General features: G+C 35.0%; 1 protein-coding gene across 2 annotated transcripts in view; it reads left to right on the top strand.

Annotated features, from left to right (window-relative positions):
• The window catches only part of galr1b (galanin receptor 1b), a 66899-nt gene continuing 41540 nt past the window's right edge, over window positions 1-25359 (top strand). The window contains exons 1-2 of one of the 2 annotated variants that reach the window (XM_087259644.1): window positions 1-515; window positions 13317-13382. In XM_087259644.1, coding sequence (XP_087115770.1) covers window positions 13350-13382 — 33 coding nt within the window. In that variant the 5' untranslated portion in view covers window positions 1-515; window positions 13317-13349. Of the gene's footprint in view, window positions 516-9470; window positions 10371-13316; window positions 13383-25359 lie in introns of those variants that run through there. The other variant, NM_001327843.1, reaches the window with a different exon arrangement.

The following is a 25359-nucleotide window of genomic DNA, read 5'->3' as shown; positions in this document are numbered from 1 at the left end:
AGACAATGAAAATGTTACTGGATCAATTTCCTAAGTTTGTATGTAGCATAAATAAGCATCTACTAAACATTGCAACGTCTGAAGTGATTTGCAAAGTATATTCATACAACAGTTCTGTCTGGTTTTTGAATCTGATTGGCTGATAGCCATGCACTATTCTGCAAATAACAGCGCTCGTCCAGGCCCAGCCCCTTCACTCTTTTGCATTACATCCAAAGCTACAAGCAGAGGACACTTTACAGTTTAACAAATATTGCTGCTGTTGAATAATGTACTTTTAAGGCTTTTTAGTCAAGAATATAGTTGTTTAGATTGCATTAAACAGAATTAAACAGTGCCTATTTTAAAATATTTATAATTTCGGAGCATCGGATTGAGTGTATTGGCCAGCAGACCTGTGACGGTTACGTCCAGCCACAAGATGGCGACAGACCGCATAATTGGTCCTTAGGGGAGAAAACAGCATTTCTAAGCGTAAATTTCAAACTACAGCTGAACAAATCATTATAAATCAGGTAAGTGACAATCTCTCTCTTTTGATTTTTGTAGTGCTGTGTTTATAACACAGAAACTGGTAGTGTTTGCTTTGCTCTGGCTTTTTCGGGGCTTAGTTTTCTCATATTTCACTAGAGAATGATTCAAATAGCCCTAAAGTGACATTGGTGAATGGGCTCTATGCGCAGCTAGAGTTTTAAAACCAACGATAAACTTCGGGTGAAAGCTTATTGTGACTATTTTTAATTTCACAAGGTTGTTTTTACACCATCAATGTTGTAATGTAATTACAATACATTCAGTTGAATAGACTTAAGCATTCATTTAGTTGTTTAAGCGTAAAACCAGATGAAAGACCGTAAGCACTAGCAGTCCGTAGCAACAGGCTAGCGCAGAAATTCCATTGAAAACACTGGGGTAAAATAAGTCATATTTTAAAGACAGCAGGCGGAAATGGAATTTAATGCAGTGCTTCTTGATCTGAGACACACTTCATATCATATATCTAACAGGCAGTGAAGTTTGCTGATTTGTAAAAAATCAGATCTTAAATGTGACAATTTTGTACTAGAAAGACAGTTTACTGGAAGCTTAAAATTAAAGGTCCATGTGCTTGTAGCCCATTAGCAAAGGTGTCTGCTGTTCTGACGTCAGCTGCAAATGTGAATGAATGACAGAAGAAAGTAGTTTCTTGTACAAAAGGGTTTTTGAAACTCTCCGTGTTTAAGTTTCTTTTTTATACACATGATTATGCTGATGGACTGTTGTATAAATGCAATATCACACTCGTAACAGTGTGATATGGCTGTTTATCGACACTGGTAAGGGGCACTTAGCCTGCAGCCTCGAGCCATCGCCGACCTCACCAGTGCCGATAGACAGCCACATATATATGATATTGCAATGCTCATATATATATATATATATATATATATATATATATATATATATATATATATATATATATATATATATGAGCAATTAAATGCAAATGTCCTTGCCATCAAAAAAAAAAAAGTGTTCACCAAAATACAGAAACCTCTTCTAAGTTTTTGGTGTAAGCAAGTATTTTACAGTACTTTAGAAATACTTAAAAATATATATGTCAATGTTTTCAAACTTATATTTGATTTATCAGTCACGCAAGTGGCAATTTTACATCGATCAAATCCATAACAGAGAGATGTCACATCCATAATGACATATTTCCTGATAAATGCAAAAATTTTAAATAAAATAAAATCTGTCATTTTTATTCTATAGAGAGCCAACTTTTATCCTTTTAATTGTGATTATTTCTTTTGGGTTGTGCAGTTTATTTCACATAATTTCGACAACGTTTGTTGTTTGCTGCAAACTCGCATACTTTATTTGGTCACATCCATAACGCATGTTTATTTTCCTCATTTAAAGTACAAAACAGTAAAGCACAGATTTTTGTAGTCCCTTGACTCTGTGGTCAGTTGTGGTCAGTTGTTCTGGAAAATATAAACAGATGTTACAGTATAATGTTATACCTTCTTTATGAATTTACGTTTTGAGTTTTTACTGCAAAAGTCACATCCATATTGCTGGAATTGCTTTTCCAGCAATATGCTTAACTTGTTTTAAAATGCAGCATGTTCACAGTATTGAGCATTATGAGATCAGCTAACTCTTAAAAACAAAGAGTGTTTCCCAACTCCAACTCTTGTGCTTTGCTCTTCCAAAGCAAGACACAAAGGCAAAACCATTGTTGTCAGTTATGAAACTTTGGTCTACTTTGTTTGCATATCATGTCTTCTTCAGACAAGTGGAAAGAAAACATTTAAAATGCACACTCAAGTGTTACAGTAGAGGAGGAAAAGCACTGACACAGTCTCCACTTCAGTCGCATTTTATAAACCAAACTTTTCTATCTATATTCATTAGGTTTTCATACATCATTGGCCAGATTTTTTCATAACATTTAAACATAAAATTTAAAAAGCATGCCAGTATTTTTTATCTGACTGTTGACCGCATTTTCTGATTTAATATAATGATAAAAAAGATATTAAATCCCAGCTGTAAAAACATTTATCTCTGACATGTCAACAAAACAAGACCAGAATTTTAAACCTGGTTTTATTGAAAGTTAAGATATTCAGAAAAACCTGCAATAGATCTGTCCTAATGTGCTGTAATTGATCAACAGGGGAAGTATCATATCTAGGGGAGTCGGGGGTGCAGTGAGCATGTACCTCTGCTACAGCTAACTACATAGCAAATAATACATCACAATGCTTTTTGAACACTTTGGCTCTGACAGCAGTAAATGTAACAACATCTTTGTGCCTGTGGACAACAGACACCTGGGCTACAACCTGTCAAACTCCACAGCCGTGAGCACTGGAGAGCCTCAGGGCAGCTTTTTTGGAAATGAACCCACCTCTTCTTTGAAATAGGTGTTAGACCTTCCGTGATATGATTGAGTTGATCAAGTTCCTTTTGGGACCACCATGAGCAGAGCAAACCCCCATGACGAGGAAGGCCACAAGTAAGGTGGATCCTAGTAAATCTGTGTCCAGTTCTGAAACTTCCTCAGTGCATTCTATCCTCATTCCGATCTATTACAGTCTAGTTTGGCACTTCTGTCTGTTGTTTGGGAAATCTGCCAGATGTTGTCCACCGAGAAGAACACAATGCTATAAACAAGGTTCTTTGGCTTAAAACATCCATTTTGCTGGAAACATACTGGGATGTGCTTCAGAACTTTTAAAAGCACCTCCAGCATCATATAAACTTCTTCCCTAGAACATTCAGGCTGTAAACAAGGTTTTAGGAATTACAATAACAATACCAGAAACTTAAGTCGCATATTAATTTCCTACTTCAACAAATCTTTTGCACTGATGCTATAATTCTGAATTAACTTTAGAGATGCTGTAGGTACAGTACAATCATCTTGAGGTTTTAAAAAATTGGTAATATTTAATGCAAAACACTTGCAGAACATAACGCATACAACATATATAACGGGACATGCTAAATAGTCCATGCATAAATATTAAAAAAAGATTTGATAAGACAATGCATTGGTCAGTACATCATATGATAACTAACAAACATTCTAAATTCATTTATTCATTCATTTATCTTCAGCTTAGTTCCTTATTTATCACAATAAAATTAATTACCAACTATTCCAGCATATTTCTTACACGGCGAATGCACTTCCTATTGCAATGCAGGTCTAGAAAACACCCATACACTCATTCACACACTATGGCCAATTTTGTTTACCCAAGTCACCTATACCATGTCTTTGGACTGTGGGGGAAGCTGGAACATGCAAGCTTCACACAGAAATGCAGCAACCTTCTTCCGGAGAGGTGATAGTGCTAACCACTGAGCCACCGTGCCACCAAAACATTATAAAAATGGTATGGAAATAAATTTAATCCTGAGTGACATTTCATTATGGTTTTATACTGAAAATGCCATTCATTATTAAACACAGGAGACACTGATTGTGCAAAGCAATTTGAAGGTTAAATTTGAGGACATTTACTACAAAAGAAAGAAAGAAAGAAAGAAAGAAAGAAAGAAAGAAAGAAAGAAAGAAAGAAAGAAAGAAAGAAAGAAAGAAAGAAAGAAAGTTGGACACTTCGTGGTGCACTAAACTGTCAGCTGTGTAAAAACAGATCTGTGCTCACAAAGGGATCCAATTAAAACAAGGATTTTTTTTATTGTGATTATTATTATTTTTCATTGTAGTGTTACACCACTGCAAAAAACAAAATAAAACAAAATATTAAGTCATTCAGTTTGTTTAATAGGGCCCAAAATTATGGGAGCGGTTCCCAAAATGTCACAAAAAAGGAGACAGGATATTAATCTAATGCAAGTTTGGACACAGCAGAATGCCATTTGGGATATAATTTTATGCTGGACAACCAACTAATGTTGCACAACCAACTGATGAAACAAAAACATGTTATGCATGCAGATGCATCTCTCTGATTTATATTGTTAATTTATTGAGTCCAAATTTTGGGCTTGCTGGGTTGCAGCAAGTTGCACTGCAGGGTCTTTATTTGCCTTGCTGTACATTTGGATAATTTATCGGCACACTTCACATTTTTTCCCATGAGTCTTTTGTATTTCACAACCACCTCCTGCCCTCCTTCTGTTTTGTTATTTTTCTTGTGAAACTGCCTTAATTTGAATGGCCTTAACCCTGTTATGCAAATAGTCACATCAATTTGTTATTCCAGTGTTGTCTGATTGCCAGATCTTGTGTAAAATGCATCTCACTGACACAATTGGCACATCAAACAAAATGTATCTAGTTTGTTGGCGCAACCTGGCAAACTACAACCTAGTTGCAGTGTTGATATTTGCACAGGTACGAGAAGCTAAAAACAAAATCAAACATCACTGCTTAATAGAAAACTCTCTGTGTTGGCAGGAACAGAGGGAGCACATCGGTCATTTCAAGATTCATCACTAATTCTGCATGTGAGAACTCAAAATTCTCTCTCATAAAAAACATACTTGAAAACACACAATATAAATATAAAGTACAGTATAAAGTAAGGTAATGTAAAAAACATAAAATACTGCAAAGTTTGGAAGCACTCATACAGTAACTGACCTAGAGCAATTTATTACAGTCAGGAATTCAAAGAAAATACTATCTTAAAATATAATATAATATAATATAATATAATATAATATAATATAATATAATATAATATAATATAATATAATATAATATAATATAATATAATTAATATAATTAATATAATATAATATAATACTTGCAAATAAACTGAAACAAGATCTGACAACTAGTAGGAAAAAACACAATGTTTTACAGTGACAATCCATCACCTTTCATCTAGATTTTAGCTCTGAACATTCTTTCAATATTCTCTCAACAACTTCATGAGGTGCAGCCTGTTATGGTTTTTAAACAGTGTTGTACGTGTTCTCACACATTATGCTGAGTTTTACCTGGTTTTACCTTTTCAAAGTTCTTAAATGAAAGGTTGCACATTTAAATCAGCTTTGAAAAAGGCCATATTCACAGTACAGTACAGTATATTCAACTTAAAGATGCAATATTAAGAAAATATATAACGAGTGGCGACGCAGTGGTGCAGTAGGTTGTGCTGTCGCCTAACAGCAAGAAGGACGCTGGTTCGAACCACGGCTCGGCTCAGTTGGCGTTTCTGTGTGGAGTTTGCATGTTCTTCCTGTGTTCGCGTGGGTTTCCTCTGGGTGCTCCAGTTTCCCCCACAGTCCGAAGACATGTGGTACAGGTGAATTGGGTAGGCTAAATTGTCTGTAGTGTGTGAATAAGTGTGTGTGGATGTTTCCCAGAGATGGGGTGCGGCTGGAAGGGCATCTGCTGCGTTAAAACGTGCTGAATAAGTTGATTCCGCTGTGGTGACCCCGGATTAATAAAGGGACTAAGCCGTCAAGACAATGAATGTATTAATGAATAACAAGAGTTCAGTCTATGGAAACAGTCATACCGTGAGACACAAACACCATTGTTTCCCTATTCTCATTTAATTTCGCTAGTGTAAAACCCCGGTGAAAGATAGGGCTGTCAGAACACAATACAGACTGTTGCGTGAGTCACGAGACATGCACTCAAGATTTGCTTGTACTTTAGGTAACTTTCTATGTCATCTGGTCCTGACAAGCAGCCTCTTCATCAGGAGATCAGTAGCTATTACAGAGAGTGATATGTCGCAATGGGATCATTAATATGTATGACCCAGGCAGCATTTGATAAGCCACAATGCTTCCTAATGAGACAGCAATGATTATTCTCTTCCCTTAGTTATTTTTAAGTTTATATAAGTTATATTAAAATGACTATGTATGTGGGACTCTTATTTTGAGAGGTCAGGATGCAACATAAATACAGATTTCAGGGATATATTGATTATACATTTATTCAGCTCCACCCTGAAGAGGCATAAAGTATGCTTACTTTTATCTTATAAAATGGACTTTAAGAATTTTTTCAATCCCTCAGCTTTTCTAAAGTTAAAGAACCGCAATACTCTTTATCAAATGTCATCTATGCAGAGATTGATATTAATTCTTGATATCATTCTGTAGCTTCAAAATACTACCCAATACATCAGGGGTCACCAACCCTGTTCCTTGAGAGCTACCTTCCTGCAGAATTCAGTCCCAACCCTGATCAAACACACCTGAACCAATTGATAGTACCTAAAGCAGCACTTGATAATTACAAACAGGTGTGTTTGGTCAGGGTTGCAACTGAAATGTGCAAGAAGGTATCTCTCCAGGAACAGGGTTGGTGACCCCTGCAATACATCTTTTGTCAAGTTTAATTATAATTTAGCAACACAGCTTGTCTGTGTGTGTGCATGTCTGCATGCGTGCATGTGTGTGAGAGAGAGAGAGACACAGAGAGAGAGAGCAGGTTGCAAGTTGAAGAAGAGCACATGGATATTGAAGACCATTCCAAATATGGTCAATATGGACCTTCTGATATCTGATATTTTATAGATATTTCTGGAGATTTTTTTAACTTAACCAAGTCATATACCCAATATGTAGATTTCAAAGATTAAAGCAACTTATTGAACCTTTAAATTTTAAGCTTTTCAGGTTGTTCTTTTCACAAAAGCATTTGACTTCAGAAGCTAAAAATGAAACATAAGATACAATGCAATAGGCTAATTTCATAGTCTTTTGTTAAATTTGGAGTTTGGCATTTATATTATTATTATTATTAGAAACAGAAGCCTAAACATTCTATAAAATATATGTCTGAACACCAGTAATTTATTCAGAGAAGAAAAAAACATGTTAAACCCTTTTCTGTCATAAACTTTTTTTTTTTTTTTTTTTAATAAAATACTTTTCATGTTGTTTTTGCAATTTGGCTATCAAAGACAACTTTTCATGAATTCAGGTATTTTTTTAATTTCCATTTTCACACAAAATTAAATTTTGTAATTGTACATAATGCAAAATCAGATATATGTTTCTTATTGTAGTTTGTTTGTTTGATTGTTTAGAATGTGTAGAACTGCGAATAGGAATGGATTAGCATGCAGAGGAACAGTTTTTAGGGATTACATTTCTTACAACACTTATGTTCAGCAAACAAGATTTCTTCTTCCTCACAAAAACTTTTGGCTCGTTACCTCTTGTTATTCAGAATATACCAAGCAGCATTTTTCTACCTATTCTAACTACCGCAATAAAGGAATCATTTTGATGTACACTGTTCTGCTGGAATCTATAGTCTACCTATAATCTGTAATAATAAATATATTATTACAACAAAAGTATTATGTTTATAAAGTGAGTTAAATATGTATTAAATAATAAAGATTTTGAGCAGTTATGGTAGTGTTATGGATTTAGTAATTGGAGGCTTGGCCACATAAGGTTGAAAATGTGAACCAGTTTGATGATTTTTACAGTATTTACAGAATTATAACTGAAAGGTGAAAAATAAAAATAGATGAGCAAAAAGTTTTTTGCCTTATATAGATATCATAAAGAATGTTAATTAAAGCTTCATCTTTGTGGTCATTCTCAGTTATTTCTGTCATTTTAAGGGATTTATACTTTCAAGAAATAATTTACTGTGAGAAAGCCAGTTGTCCACTTTTGGATTCTTTTGATGGTCTGAACTCTGCACCGATGAGTTCATTATCATTACAAAAGTAATGGATTCTGTTTTAAAATGATACGTCTCCTGGCCATGATGAAATACAGGATGAAGTAATTTCTTAAAGTTTTACTATACCATGTAAATGTGCATTACAATAACCATTCTCTAAAAATTGTGTTATTGATTTCATATGGAAAAAACATACAGCGAGCAGCTTTTGTTGGTAGGTCTGCATGCTAAGCTGTGGTCACGCTTGGTTTTGGAGTTGCTTATGTTTGATTCTTAAGATTAGAAATTAATGTGTACCTGACTGGTACTGCCAGCACATTTTGGCAGTGTACCATGGACACACCATGGTACCATGGTTCAAACTGGCATGATGATCTATGACCTGAAAATTCACACAGTAAAAAGGACATTTAACCAACAGAGCTTCTAAATGTCACCGCTTGACCTCTTAGCTGAATCCAAAGAACCCAAACTTAAAATGTTTGTGGGTGTCGGGTTCAAAGTCAAGTGTACAGTATATGTAGCTTTGCTGTTTAAGTACAGGCTTTTCAGCCATAATATGTGTAAAACAGACCTTATGCCATTAAACCAGAACCTTTACTCTAACTATATTCAGTTTGTTGCTTTTAATTGTTCTTTGCATTATCAAGTAGGTTCTGTCTTGACCTCTTAGAACTTTCTGTGCTTGTTGGCGTCTGTTTAACACACCTGCAAATGTGAATCGTGAACTTAAGATGTTGAAAAACAAAACTTTGTTGGTGAGACTGTGAATTAAAAGTAATAATGTTAAAATGTTACATGTTTGTTGTAAAACAATAAACATATAGCAGGGCCATAAAATGCCGGAAACTGTTTCGGTTTATTCTATTTTTTATTGAGTTCATTGAACACTCTTGCATCATTTTATTAAGGTTATTTGAGTGGGTGGAATGCTGCTTCCTAAATGAGTTCTTTAAAGTTTCACTAGCAGAAAGCAGCATATAGCATACTTAAGGAAAAAATCCCAATTGTGTTGTGAATTGCAGCAGTACAAGCAATCAAGTAAGGGTGCACGTGCAGTAACAGTAGGTTATCAGTATAAGATAACGTGAGAACAAGTGTAAAGGTCCTTAGGCGTTTGTGTAGATGTTCTTAATCACAAACAAACAGTGCGGTCTTTGGCACAACAACATAATATCGTTAAGGCATGAAAAAAAGGTTATTGTAGAAACTAAACAAGATACGCCTCAGCTGTTATTACAGTGAATCGATCAGGACTAAATCACGACACAAGATCGTTTCAGGCGCTTCCGGGCGGAAACTTTCTGCACCAAACTCGTGTCAGCCTTCCAACGTCTTGCCAGGAAAGCACACGCGCCAGTGTAGGCTACTATGATGTGCGTCCTCAACAGTGTTTCACACCCAGCCGGTGCATTTCCCAGCCTACCGGAGTACTCCACAAACGAGCCAAAGATTGGCCAGCGCGCGCTAACTTGAGAAATGAGAAGCCAAACCGGGGAATGATTGCTCTGCGTTTCCGAACGTACTTATGTCCTTTTGCTTCGACCGGACCTCTTGAATGCTTGTAATCATGGGGTTATCCCGAAATGAAACGGTAATTTGGACAGAGGAGCATATGGACACGAACCAAACGACAGACACTTTTGGTCCTGAGGTAGTGATTGTGCCCGTCATTTTCGGATGTATATTTTTCTTGGGAATCATTGGAAATACTCTGGTGATGGTTGTCATTGGGAAAATAAAGTCGAGGCGCTCGAGAAGTACCACGAACATTTTCATCCTAAATCTCAGCATAGCTGATTTATCTTTCCTTCTTTTCTGCGTCCCGTTTCAGGCTACTATATATTCTCTTCCCGAGTGGATCTTCGGGGCGTTTCTGTGTAAATTCGTGCACTATTTTGTCATGGTCAGCATGCTGGTGAGCATTTTCACGCTTGTGGCCATGTCCGTGGACAGGTACATTGCCGTGGTGCTCTCCAAAAAGTCCCCGTGCATTCGTAACCGGAGGAATGCGCTTATTGGCGTCTGTGTCATTTGGATGCTTTCCTTTATCTTTGCCGTCCCGGTTGCTCAGCACCAAATTTTGACGGATCACCCCAAGGCTCCCAATAGCACGTTCTGCTGGGAGATTTGGACTGAGCGGGTGGCCAAGCACACTTACAAAGTGACTATTCTCGTCATAGGTTATCTATTACCTCTGCTTTTGATCACATGCTGTTATGCCAAGGTAAGGAATCGCCAGTATATCTTCACCATAGCATGGAACGAAGCACTGAGTTTATTCACTTTCATTTATATGAGCTTGTTTACAGTTTACAGTCTCTAAAATGAAACCAATCTGGTGCGTGTGGTTAGTTAACCTACTCCAAATAATGGACTTTTTATTGCAGTGCGTTTCCTCCAGCTCGTGCTGTGCTTATTGCAATGGACATAATAATTAACTTTAAGCAAAATAACTGGTCGTAGCATACGAGCATTTAAACCCGTGCTTGAGAGTTTTGTTTCATCCCGTCAAGGATTCAACAGGTGGCCATGCGCCCACACAGAGAGTGCGGTTTTGTACTACATAATTCATTCTCTCTGGACCCAGAGATTCATTAAGGTCAACTACAAACAATAGCATTTAAACTAAGCTCACACACGTGTTATTGGGCATTGAAGTGTCATTTTTTCTCAGACTCCTCATAATCAGTTTAAATATGTTCCTCTTCCTTTAGCAAAACTGTATAGGCTATGTATGACTCATTGTGGAAAGTAATAAGTTCATTAGTTCGAGATAACAGTGCATGTAATTGTGTAATTACAACAAACAGTTGGTATTGCCACACTTGAACTGTGACCAATACATTGAGATTTAGCCTTTTAACCAAATGAAAGGAAACCCTCTAGACTGAAATTAAACGAGCCCAAATAATAAATCAGTTTTAGAGTTTTGTGGCTTTTGGTGTATTTTGCGTTTTCTTTAAAGAGATAGTTGACCCAAAAATGAAGATTCTGTCATTAAACATGTACCGTTTCAAACCTTAATGAGTTTATTTCTTTTGTTAAACATAAAAGATGATATGTTGAAATAAACTTGGAAAGCTGTAACCATTGACTTTATTTGTTTTTAACACTATGTTAGTCAACGGTTACAGTTGCTCAGCTTTCTTCAAAATGTCTTCTTTTCTGATTAACAGAAGAAAGAGACTGATATCAGTAAAAAAAAAACACTTGAGGGAGAGTAAATATTGATTAAATTCTCATTTTAGTGTGTGAACCATCCCTTTAAGGGCATCTGTAGAGTTTCTTCATTTCAGCAAAAATAACTTATGTATGTTTTAAAATGTACAATCTTCTCTTTCAGACCAGATTTATAGATTTTTGTTCATTCAGACATCAGATTCTCTAGTGAGAATGAATCAGCGCTGGTATAAAAAACAAAGAAGATCCATAAGAAATTAGTCTTAACTCAAATCTCAACATTTTTAACAAACTATTAACTAAGTAATGAAAGTGGTACCTTTCAACAGATTTCATGCATTTTTAGTTGTATGGATAATATAGTTAGCAATTGTACATAAATGGCACAAAAATGCATTTATAACATTTTAATTAGGTTAGCATGTTTGTAAGTAGGTTAGATAATATTTGCTATGCAATACGATATTTAATTAAAGTTTATTTGCATATAATTTTCACAATCATTCCAGTTAGGCATATATAAGATTCTGACGGTATAACCTTGGATAAAGATATCAAGGTTTCACGATATCGCTGTATTGTAATTACTGCACTAAAATATGTTGGTTTTAAATGTCTGGGTAAAAAACAACAACATTTTCTCACATTGAACACAATATATTTTATTTTAAGAAACATTTAAAATATTTTGGGTCAGCAGCTTTTGATGTGGAGGGTCCTTTTTCAGCTGGAGATACTGTTGCTGTAAAAAAATATATATAATAGTTGTTAAAAAAAAAAAACACGTAAAAAATAAAAAAATTAAAAATGTACATGACTGTAGGAAAGGTATAAAAGTTTTAGTGGTTTAAAAATCTTTACTTTTCCAAACCTTGAAAATGTTTATTGTCCCATGCCTAATTCTAGTACAACTGTCAATATTCATGGTTAACCTGCATTTATACAATATTATGTGCTTTTTCAAATAGGTGGCATACATATAATACGTATATAATATATTTTCAATGGATTGGTCTGATCATTACAATAATTAAGAACAATTTGTGTGTTGGTTAATAGTTTCTGCTATCATCAAAGTCCTTGTAGGGTTGTCGTCATCTCTTCACAGGCCTTAACAGTCTTCACAGGATCTCTAGACACCCTGGAAAACAGAGAGCAAAAGAAAAGAGAATATGTTGTTGGTTAAAATTTATGTAACCATCAACATAAGTTTCTTATTATTTCATGGAAAAAACTGCATCACTAGAGATTTCAAAGTGAACAGCAGTTGTTTACAGTTGCATATGACAAATCAGATATTTTAACAATCTAAACAAGCAAACAAAAATCAATGAAACAAATATTACCACTGCTTTGCTTTACTGGGGCAGTTAAATCAACCCTGAAAGCATCAAGAACAATCAGGAAAGCAAAAGCACTTGAAACAGAGTGGAGTTATGGATGTCTTGTTGCTTTCTGAACATGGCTTCATTGCTTGCTCTTGGTTTCACTTCCACACGAAAATCATTACAGATTTTTGTCCTGAGCATTATCCATTCTGTTTAGGTTCAGAGACATGTACATATGCCTAATGTGCTGAAAGTCATTCAGAGGGTTTGCTAATGACAGACACACATGATACTTTTGTATTAAATCATTGATTTATTGCAAACTATTACAATGTGCTCAATTGCGATATTTGGATAATATCGATATATTGTGCATGTCTGTTGCCCAGGGGATATAATGCATATCAATAAATTTACATTGACCAGGGTGTAATGATAAATGTGTCCCTGCAGGGCTTAAATGACTTGTAAATCCTATAATGTATTATAGTTTATCGTTGTCATTTCTCTCTAGAGAAGTATAAAAACTAGCAATATCTGATGTCACTCATTGCTTTCCTCATTCATTTTTTGTGAAGATTTCACATATAAACTATAAGTTTTATGGAGAATAAGTAATGCAGACTACTTTTAGACAGTAATGTGTTTCATTTGAATTTCAGGTATTGTATCATCTTCATAAAAAAATTAAAAATATGTCCAAGAAGTCTGAACGATCAAAGCGAAAGGTAAGAGACATTCTTGTACATTCTTTTTGAACTTGACAATGTTTATTCATATTAAGTTCTGTTTTCAACAAAATTTGTATTGTGCTCGAATGAAAATACTGAGGTTGTTCTGATGCTGTTTGGATTGTAGTGTTTGTTTTAAAATCCATGCTTAGTGAAACAAACCAGTTTGGTGTATTCAAACTTAATCATTTTACTTGTTGTATCAAATTTTTCACTCTTAAAACACTGAGATTTAAGTTATTGTTTTTTCAGTTAATCAGTTATTGTCAATTAAATGTTCTGCCACATTTCATAGAAATTATCTGAATAATTTTGTTAATTTAAAACCTACTGCATATCTACCGTATACAGTTCAAGTCAGAATTATTAGCCACCCTTTCAATTGTGTCCTCTTTTTTAAATATTTCCAAAATTATGTTTAACAGAGCAACAGAATTTTAAAGTTTGTCTGATAATATTTTTTCTTCTGAAAAAAGTTTTATTGATTTCATTTCAGCTAGAATAAAAGCAGTTTAGAATTTTATTTCTTAGAATTTTAATTTTATTAGAACTCTATTTTAAGGTCAAAATTATAAGCCCCTTTAAGCAATTTTTTTTTCCGATAGTCTAAAGCAGTGGTTCTTAAAGTGACCCCCTGGGGGGTCGCGAGACAATGACAAGGGGTCATTTGGTGATTTACAAAACTCAAATACATTTTATTAAACTATTTGAATTACCATATTTTATTCATAACCCACAGAAGATAGTTAATAGTGATATTAAAGTAACAACAACATTAAATTAATAAATGACTGTAAAAAAAGCATTAAATGATTAATAGACTGTTGCATGTTTATATTGTCAATATACTCCTGTTTATATATGCCTATAGATGTGTGTGCAACATTTGTATATTTACAGCATAAACATGAGAAAAAAGGAGGTTCACAAGTCATTAACATTGTTATTTTGGGGGTCGCAAGCTGAACGATTTGGGAACCCCTGGTCTACAGAACAAACCATCATTATACAACAACTTGCCTAATTACCATAACCTGCCTAAGTTAACCTAATTAACCAATTAAGCCTTTAAATGTCACTTTAATCTAAATAGAAGTGTCTTGAAAAATATCTAGTAAAATATTATGTTCTGTCATCATGGCAAGGATAAAATAAATCAGTTATTATAAATGAGTTATTAAAACTATCATGTTTAGAAATTTGTTGAAAAAATCAGCTCTCTGTGAAACAGAAATTGGGGAAAAAATAAACAGGGGGGCTAATAATTCAGACTTCAACTGTATCTTATCATTTAATGCAATCGAAACATTTGGTATTTTCTTCCTAATAAATGATACCTGCTTTGATTTTCTGTCTAATTCAGTTATAGTCATCTCTTTTTAAGTGTGACATAGCTGTCTAAATGCTCTATAATATAGTAAGCCTACAGTGAGGACTCCTGGTGGGAAATATTTAAATAGTCCAAGTTAATTTTCATGTGTATCAAAAAAGAAACATCCACTCCCTTGAAGAGCATTAATAGTGCACAGCATGAACATTTCAGACATATTGACTTTCAAATCAGATATTTTAAATGCATGAAATTGTCAGTTTTAATCACGCAGTGCATGTCAGAAACCACTGCATCTGTGGTTTTAGCTCCTCACTTAAGCTAATGGTCTATAATAGCCAGCATCCTCTAGAGTGGTCTCTTGTAACCAGTGGTGACCAAGGCACCTGTGACATTGAACCTGGAGTTGTAGAAGGATGTTAAAAGTAGGTGGAGTAAGAGGGAATGAGTCATTGTTGAAAATAATGCCTAAGTTGGGATCTCGCACACAAACTTTAAAAAACCTGATGCTTTTTTTATTTAAGGTGAATTTAACCTTTATTGTGAGGATGATTGGTGTTAGAGCACATTTACAAACCTGAGATGCGTATCTATAGCAACAAATCGCTAACCTTGAATCCTTTCATATTAGATGATGCAGTCATTTATGGGCATTGCAGGGAAATTTCAGTTTCAGAACATGGATTTGTGGGCTTTCATGTCTGTCAGTTATACAGATCTTACAGATGATGAAAAAAGAGTGAGCGCGATCTTGCATGATCAGTTGAGCAAAGCAAAAGTGTTCTGTGTACCGAATCATCTTGTTAGTTCATAGAAACTTTATTACTTTTTTAACATTTGCATTATTATTTTTTTACATCAGTACAAATGATAACTTTTACACACTGTTTGTATACTTTTTTCTTTTAAGCAAAATGTTGTAACCATGTCAATATTACATGTACTGTATAAGAGAACTACAAAAAATACAGAGAAAAGTGGGGGAAGAGGAAAAAGAAAGAAAGAAAAAAAGGAAATAAGGGGGATTTAAGGTATTTCTACAAGGGTTCAATCTCTGCTCTCTTGTAAAAGTTCTCAGTAGATAGATTCAATATTACATAGAAATTCTTAGTTTTATTTGTAAAGGGGTGGTCCACTATGATATCATATTTTAAACTTTAGTTGATGTGTAATGTAGGGAGACTTTGGCTTTTACAGAGTTAGCTTAGCAAAGCATACAGCGAACAAAGTTTGGGGGCTACAAAAAATACACCCGGGCTAGATCACAAGGGCTTCTGGTTGCGCACATTCACCACGCTCACACACCTTGCTCAGTGAAGGGGCATGGCCAGAGGTGCTGTGATGTTATAGCAGAGAAAGTTAAAATGTAGTCCAAATGCTGCTATTTTCACAGAGCTTGTTCTGTTTCTGTATCTGTATTTAAAGGACACAACACAAAGAGAGAAGTGCTTACAGTTTAATTTTGATTATGTTCCAGAGAATAATAAAAATATATAGCTAGCATTTGACAAAGGACATTCGGTTCGGTTACGATTATCATGCCATAGATTCGGTTCAATTCGATATTTCGGTGCATCACGGTGCATTGACGGTGCTTTTCATACACAGTTTTATATTTTCTTCACAGCAGCATTTCTTGTATTAAAATGTATGAATATATTTATATTTATATTCTATTTGTGATACAATTTTGTCATTTAATACAAACAGTCAGATATATAAACTGTAACTTTAAACAAAACGAGCATTTAGCAAATAATATAAACAAATATAAATATCCAGCTTAATTTCTGATCCTTGTCTAGTTCTCTTACACCCCTTTGATTGGTCACACCCTCAAAAAAAAACGGTTGCGATTGGCTCTCGCGCGCTGCGCTCTTCACAGATGAGTGACACTGATCAGCGGCAGGCGGCAGCGGCGATCTCTCAGCTGATGTATGATAGACACGGTGGAGAAAACTCTGCAGACACGCGCTCGTTTCTGTATACAAAAGTAACGCTGTAAAACAGCCGAGAAGAGAAGAAAAGCCACGCCAGCAGGTCAAATGGGCCACTGTGTGTGTGAGAAAGAGAGAGAGAGAGAGAGAGAGAAATGGAGTAGGCTACTTTCATTCTCTCGATCTCAGTGAAATAGGGGCTATTGTTGTATATGTCAGTGAAAGACTGATCCAGCAAACACACACAGTGAAATTGTGCACAGTTTATGAGTTTTAAGAAGTTAAAGCGCTGTAAATACTCGCGATCGCCTCCCTCGCGCATATGAGGTAAATGACGTCAGTAATAACCGGTTATAATTATTACTGAACCGATACCGAATTGTCCGCGTCTGGATCGCAGTGCACCGAAGAAACGATTAATTTTGACACCCCTAATTAACGGTATGTTGTAGCGAGGATGTAAACAACAGGAAATGCTGTTTGGCACCGCTAACAATTTGGCTATAAATTCATATTTATCTGTCAAACCGTTGGAAACACCCACACTCTTCACCAGTGCTGCATTGTTTCTCTATGCATCTGCTTTTCTCGCATTCTACATCTCAAATAACAAACTCGCAAAAGATATGTGAACGTTTCATATTACTTACACGTGCTTATTCCGAATATATGTGAAAGACTTTTCAAAGAGATTTTATTTTTGAGAGCAGGCGTGAGGTTCGGCTGTATCTTCTTTATTCTTTTGACTGATTCAGGCAGCAGATGCTGCTAATAGCAGCTCTGACTGACTGTTTACACAACAAAAAAGTGCACACTTGTAGGGACGTTACGTGGAGCCGATCCTCGAATCACAGCACATTAAATTAGCTGACCAACCAGAGCCTCTTGAGGGTGGTCCTTTCAGAGGAACTAGGAAAAATGACATTTTTCATTTTCATGTTAGCTGAATAGCTGTATATAATTAAAGTAAGATATGTGAAAAATAACGTGATTTTCTACAACTTTTCGTTTCCAATTCAGTAAAATCAATCTACGTGCCAAAAGAGTTATAAATCTAATCATTGTAAGTTGATTTTTAGATAACTCTGCATCATCACTGACACCAATCCCAATTCTAGCCCTTGCCCTTACCCCTACCCCTTGATTTGTGCGGTCATGCCAAGGGGTAGGGGTGTCCCAATTCTCTTTAACTTGAAGGCATAGGGCTTTAGTGGCTCAGTGGGTAGCACCGTCTCCTCACTAGTCTCCTCACAGCAAGAAGGTCTCTGGTTCGAGTCCTGGCTGGGTCAGTTGGCATATCTGTGTGGAATTTGCATGTTCTCCCAGTGTGCGTTTCTTCTAGGTGCTCCATAGTGCTGGGCGATAAAATTGATATTAATGTTTATTGACTGAACACCAGTGTCAAAATTGATTAAAAAAAAAGTTTGGCATGACGTTTCGGTATGAAGGCTATAGTTTTATTAAAATGTGATTTCTGAGCACGCGTCTTGGAAAGAATGCCAATAAGCTTAGGGTGACAGTTTGCCATTTCCAATCGAGGTGCGCGACTTGCATGACACGTGTATGGGAGAAACGCACATGTACAGTTTTTTATTTGAAAATATCTGAATTTTTCTGAATGCCGCGAGTGCACCATCATTCATGTAAGTCAAACTAACAAATCTGCTTCACACTTTGTATGGAATATACACATTCAGTAAAGGTAGACTAATTACCTCAGACAAACAAAGCTCATCCACTGCACACTGCAGCGGTTTTTACTTTTCTCCATAAACTTGTATCGGAGCTGCAGCAATGGTTTGTCCGTTTATCATCCTCCAAGAAAACAGTGGATGATCTCCTAGTCATGAAAGACGACAGGGGAGCACGAGCTCAAAGCCAATTGTAAACAATCAAGGAAACCACATGCACGCACTTATCATTTCAGTGTCAGGTGCCATATAGCAGCAAAGAGGAGATTGTAAATAAAACAGGATGTTAGGATGTCGCCAGAATGGCTTTTTGGTTTCTTTTCTTGTGCATCCCCACCACTAGCTACCCACCTTAAAAAATTAGCATAGAGGGTAATAGTCATTCAACTTCACAGTTTGCAATTTTGCAGTATGTATTTGATGTACTTTTGTTTGAAAGCTCAGATTTGATTATCATAATTTGTTTTGTTCACAGAGTTTGAGGTTTACTGTATCATTATTATTCACAGCTTACAGATGTTGATCTATTTTAAGGTTTGCTTTGATTGTTCAGTACTCACGCTTTACCATTGCACACACTTTGTAACATTTTGTTTATCAAGTTTGAGTCTGTTTAACATGTATGTTTATTTTATTATAAAGAGTTAAGATATTTTGTTTAAATATTTTTGTTTTTGACTATTAAAACTATTTGCCTTAGTAATGTGGGTAAATTTAAAATAAAGTGGTTAAATAAAATTAAAAAAATCCTAATATTTCTAAATGGATTGTTAAAATATTCAGTAATTATCGATATGGAATGATATGAAACATTATATCGTGATCATTTTTTTTGCAATATTACTCACCCCTATGCTCCGGTTTCCCCCACAGTCAAAACATGCAACATAGGTGAATTAAATAAACTAAATTAGCCATTGTGTATGAGTGTGTGTGTATGGCTGTTTCCCAGCACTGGCTTGCAGCTGGAATGGCATCCGCTGTGTAAAACATGTATGCTGGATAAGTTGGCGGTTCAAGTTGAAGGAAAATGAATGAACATTCTACGTTCATGAACAAAACCACTTTAATAACTTTTTCCTAGTTTTTTCATCTTTGTAATTGATTATTTGATTCAACTTTTACAAATGACAATAAAAAAATCTATTTCAGTGTCACAGTTCATTTATAAGAAAATCCAATCAATATTTGAATGCATGTTGTACTGAAAATTGCTCACAGGAATCTCCAGACTTCTGTTGGATTTATGAGCTAGCAACAGCAAAAAGAATTTCATTTCTCACAGATGCTTAAATTCATTCCATAAAATCCTAGTTATGTCCATTCAACACTAAATAACTGGGACTTGGCATTTAAGAGCTGCTGGTAATTACAAACTATTTAACAGTTCCAGGTCACATGGTCATTACAGTGAAGGGGCGAGAGTATGCGGGTATGTCTAGAAACAATCTCAGTCACAGCTCAAGATTTGCCATGGATTTAATGTCAAGTAATTTACATAATAATATGAAAAATAAGGATGTGCAGTGTCTGTGACCTCGCAAATGCAATGGTCACCATGGGCAACCATCTTTGTATTGCTAATATATGTCCATTTGCATCACCAGAGGAAAAATGTTGGTATGAGGGAACCAAAATTGCATGTGTTGGAATATAAACACCATTTCTTTTTAGTTCTTCAGGCTTTGTTGATAGTTCAAAGCAAACTGGTCACTCCTGAGCCCATGAGAGCCCTCTTGACTGATTGTCATCTTTAAACCCCAAACTCTTTGTTGTCCCCAGAGACTGAAGTGAGCTGATATGGCTGTTAACTCAGCAGGGAGCTGAGCTGTTGTTTTTTTTTTTCTGTTGACCTGTTGGCACACACACAGTCACAGGCATCATCTCACTTCAATTGTTGATTATGTTTTTTGTGGGTAAAAAAATTTATTTGTTGAAAACTGGCTATGAAGCTTGCTGGATTAAGCATAACAGACCTGCATTTAGTGGCAAAACATCAGCAAAAACGGTCACTATGACGTCATTGAGTGGTTTTGATTTGGTAAGTAGGCCGCTGATTTATTCCAACGTGGAATTGTAGCGAATTATTCAAAAGTCTGTCTAAAAAAGGGGGATCATAAGAGAACTGCACACTCACTTTGAGGCTAGTCACATCTGACAGCAAAAACACACAAGGACTCAACAGGGGTTCCTGTCTCAATCCCTGTTTCAGAAAAACTAGCAAACAGGGGCTGCAGCTGCATTTTTATGAGGGTTATCTTGTCAGAGGTGTTTTGAAAGTTGACAGATTTTGTGAAGATTCACATTTTTTATAGCCTAATATGTGTTTGACTGACAGCCTGTTATTGATGTTTTAAAGGCCGTGCATTTACGAGCACTAAATTTTAAGCTCAGTGTGGTGTGATTTGTCAATAGATATTTAGTGGGCGGGTGAAATTGTCTGTTTGAAACCTACTCAGTAGGTACTGCATATGAATTTACTACTCAACTGTTAGAAAAGTATGTTCTGTACAGTATGAATGTGAGTAGTTTGAATGGAACTCGGACATACTACATCAGACATTTTTTCATGATCACTCATCTGCATCAGTTGCGTCGCTTCACTCCCATTCATGAATTCTCTAGCGTGGCATCATGGGATAGTGTGGCGTCCATCGGATGCTCACTTCAGATTTTCGCTGGTGTCATCGAGTCCTCACTGATATTTGAGCCCGCCTAGGAACCTGGGTGATCCTATTGGTTCACTAGAGTTGTAATAGTTATAGTTTGTAGCACCTGATTAAGAAAAAAAAAAATATATATATATACTAGATATATATATATATATATATATATATATATATATATATATATATATATATATATATATATATATATATATATATATATATATAGTGTTATGTCATAATAATGACAAAACTATTTTATATTATGTATTTTGTATATTGATGTACAACTAAAGGCATGTGTTGTGGCATGGAGAATTTCTTGTTCGTGCTTTTATTTGCTTTTACGCCTATAACGTGCTACCACTTCTTATGTAAATATATAATGTTACATATAAATACATAAAAAATACATCATTTAATGTTTACAAACGTTTTAATTATTTTAACTAAGCATGTCTTCAACTTGAAGTTACCAATAATAATGTTAATAATATGATTAGTCTAGTTAAAATCTCAAGACTGGAAATATAATAAAAAGCACCAAATATTATTATAATTGCACTGTGGAGAAGTAGAATAGCTTTTGATCAGGCATTTAACACAGACCATCAGTTGGGGTCCTAAGCGGACTCGATTGCAGGGGGGGAATCGATTTCTCACCACACTAGTAGTAGATCATCCGAGTACTTCTCACATACTGTTTTTCGAATTTTATGAATTCAGACACACTATTCGGCAACCTTACTGTTTTTAGCGTACTATAAAGTATGGAAGTATGCGATTTTGGACACAGCAATCTTGTCTCTATCTAATGACTCTTAGAATCTTGAGTTTATTACTTGTTTTTAGGTAACATGTTTTGGCTGAGCGCAAATATAAGTTCATATATTAATTTATGTAATCACGTAAGCTGATTCTGCACATTGAGCGATTGCTTGCCTTTATTTCCTATATTGTATAAACGTATTGTATTATTAATTGCCATTATTGATTATTAAAACTGATATTCAGGAAAATAGATGTTTCGTATTTTTAAATGAAAATAAAAGGAGGCAGTAATGTTACAGGCTCTGTTTTGTTACTTATAAATATACATACAGTGAAAATGACGGTCATATAAATAGCCTATGTAGCTACATGATGCCTCAATGTCTGTTAAATTGTTAATACCAAAATAAAAACAGGCAGCTCCTTATATTATGTTTTCATTTTATTGTTGAGATAATGAAACAGCTTAGCGAAGGTGATGTGAATGAATGAGGTTATAAATGACACCTTTCCCTTTGAAGATTAACCTGTCCTCTGGAGTTTGTTTTTCATATCAAACTTGCGAAGTCTGAAATTACAAGGAAAGGATGCAAGACTGAACTTTGTGTAGACTTAATATTGAGAAAAGCCCCATCAGATTAGGTAAATGTCTGCAGTCACGCCTCCTCATAAAATCTCCTCCCTTTTTAGAAAATAACCAATATTGTTATGTTTATCACAGCCCCGCCAGCGAGAGTGGTTGTGCTCAAGTGCATCAAATGAAAAGCAAATGAAGATCGTCTTGAAGGGGAGGGGCATGTCAGAAACTAGAGAGCATTTGATTGGTCATAATTTGATGTAAAACTGAAGTATGAGGTTATGTGAATAAAACCGCTGCTTTATTTGGGCAGAAGTGACAAACTACAAGCTTTACATATTTATATCCGTTTTATATTGTCTTAATGCAAATTTTGTCACTGTTTTGGTGCAGACTAGCTATAGATATTCCAAAAACTAATAACACTGATATAAAAAAAAAAAATCGTTATTTTATTTTCATGGGACCTTTCATGGGACATTTAAATTATTCATACGTGTAAAAATAGAAGTAAAAACATTTACATAAATCCAAATAAAACCCAAGACACCTAATCCACTTACTGTACATTAACAATAAACAATGCAAAATAACAGTTTACAGTATTATTAACAGAAAAATTATCCGTATTTTTGATATGCTATGACCGACCTTTAGAAATTGCAATTAAGCCGCACATAAATGCCACATCTCCTAATATCCATTGTTTTTTTTCACACACACACTTGTCAAGTTGTTTACTGCTGTCCTCAGTAGTGCTGTTATTGTTCTGACTGACGCTGTTTCTTTTCATACTGTGAAACAAACAACAGATTACCAATAATTACAGATATATTGCTTAGCAGTTGCTGATTTAATGTCTTTTTAAAATGAACCACATGTCATGATACTAGCAGCGGGTTTCAGTACTCAGTGATGCATAACAAAACATTATGCTGTCAAGACTAATTGTCAGGTTTAGTCTTGGTTTAATTTTCACTCTTTCTCATAGTTTGTACCTCTTTGTTTACTAATTTTGTTCTGTTGTCATGGTTTTAAAATATGTTTTAATTAGTTGACAGGGTGACTTGATTGATCTTACACTGCTCTTCATTTAGTTCATTATACAGCTTTGGCTTATTAAATGAGAAAAACTATGTTGCGTGGGACTTGTATTGGCTTGTTGAAATGAACAGTTGTATTGACTGTAACTTCAGTCAGCTGTGGCACCACCTGCTAACCTGCCACACATCACTGTCTGTCTCAGCTGAACATTTACTTGACTTCTTCTATGCCAGCCTCCATTCTTGGCAGCGCATTTTTTACCTTTAAAAACTTTGTCACCATGCTGTAAAAAGTGATGGGTTACACACAGTTTCTTCACGTTGTCCAAACGCAAATGGTTGAAGTTAGCTTGTTATTAGTGGATCGAACTTAAAACAATTCAGTTGTCCCCAAAAATCTCAAGAATTGTGTTGTTCCAGCTCATTTTGACTAAGCTTTAACAAGCAGTAAAAGTAATTTTTTGAGTGTACTGTACTATTCTCATTCTCTGGTTAGACTGAGACAGTTGCACAATAGGGAAAACAGTATAGGTTCAGCCTTAGTGGAAATATATTTTAGATTTATGCCCAGATTACCCCTGGCAATTCTTTCTTTTTTCAGCAGTTTCTCTTTCATCACTCTCCTCAGCTTATTATAAGAGATTTATTCGATCTTTGTACTGTTTCATTTTAAAGCATTGTTGTTTAGGTCCTCTATTAAGTTTGAAAAGTTACCTACTGCTAGGTGTGGGTAATGATAGATGTTGATGGTTATATACAGTATAAAACTTAAATAAGCAACATGGAATGGCAGATTTTTAATGTCACCTTAATTGTCGTTTCGGTTATTTATGAGCTGTAATCACTGAGACTCGCTGTCACTCGCTTGTCAGTTTTTTTATGTTTCTTCAATAAAAATGGCTTATAACAAAGACTGAGCAGAATGTTTGTGCATCTCAGAGCAACACTGTAGTGTTTTTTTTTTTTTTTCTGAATTAGTGAGTTGAGTGTCTCAGTGATTCGTATATCCATTTATAAGCACTATACATCCGAGATCAATGGCTTCATTAATAGATGGTAGATGAAAGCCAGAATTCAAAAGGTAAGCTAAAAATACTACAATGTCCAAATAATCAATGTAGTCCATCCAGTGTTATGTTCCAATTACACACCCTAATAATAGAGCAATTCCATGCAAATCTCAACCTTGCCATGAAAAAAAAAAATAACAACAAGTTTTTACCAAAATAGCAAAACCTATCTAAGGTTTTTTTGTGTAAGCAAGTATTTTAAAAACACTTATATGTCAGTGTTTTCAAACAATTATATTTGATTTACCAAAGTCGCACAAGTGCCGATTCCACATCTGTCATGTTCATAACGGAGAGATGTCACATACAGTTGAAGTCAGAATTATTCGCCCCCCCCCCCCCCTGTTCATTTTTTTCCCCCGATATCTTTTTAACGGAGAGCAGAATTTTTTTTAACATTTCTAAACATAATAATTTTTAACAACTTATTTTTAAAAACTGATTTATTTTATCTTTGCCATGATGACAGTAAATAATATTTTACTAGATATTTTTCAAGAGACTTCTATATAGCTTAAAGTGATATTTAAAGGCTTAACTAGGTTAATTAGGGGAACTAGGCAGGTAAGGGTAATTAGGCAAGTTATTGTATAACGATGGTTTGTTCTGTAAAATTGTTCTTAAAAAGTTTTTTAAAAAATTGAAAACTGCTTTTATTCTTGCTCAAAACAAAACAAATAAGACTTTCCCCAGAAGAAAAAAATATTATCAGACATACTGTGAAAATGTCCTCGCTCTGTTAAACATAATTTGGGAAATATTCAAAAAAGAAAAAAACTCAAAGGGGGGCTAATAATTCTGACTTCAACTGTACATAATGAAGCTCTTTCCTCATAAATGCAATAATGTCAAATAAAATAAAATTTAAAATTTTTGTTCAATAGTGAGC

This window comes from Danio rerio, chromosome 7 (assembly GCF_052040795.2).
Source record: "Danio rerio strain M-AB ecotype USA chromosome 7, GRCz13ab, whole genome shotgun sequence".
Lineage (NCBI taxonomy): Eukaryota > Metazoa > Chordata > Actinopteri > Cypriniformes > Danionidae > Danio > Danio rerio.
Note: the sequence above shows the minus strand (reverse complement) of the source record. Positions and strands in the feature narration are given on the sequence as shown.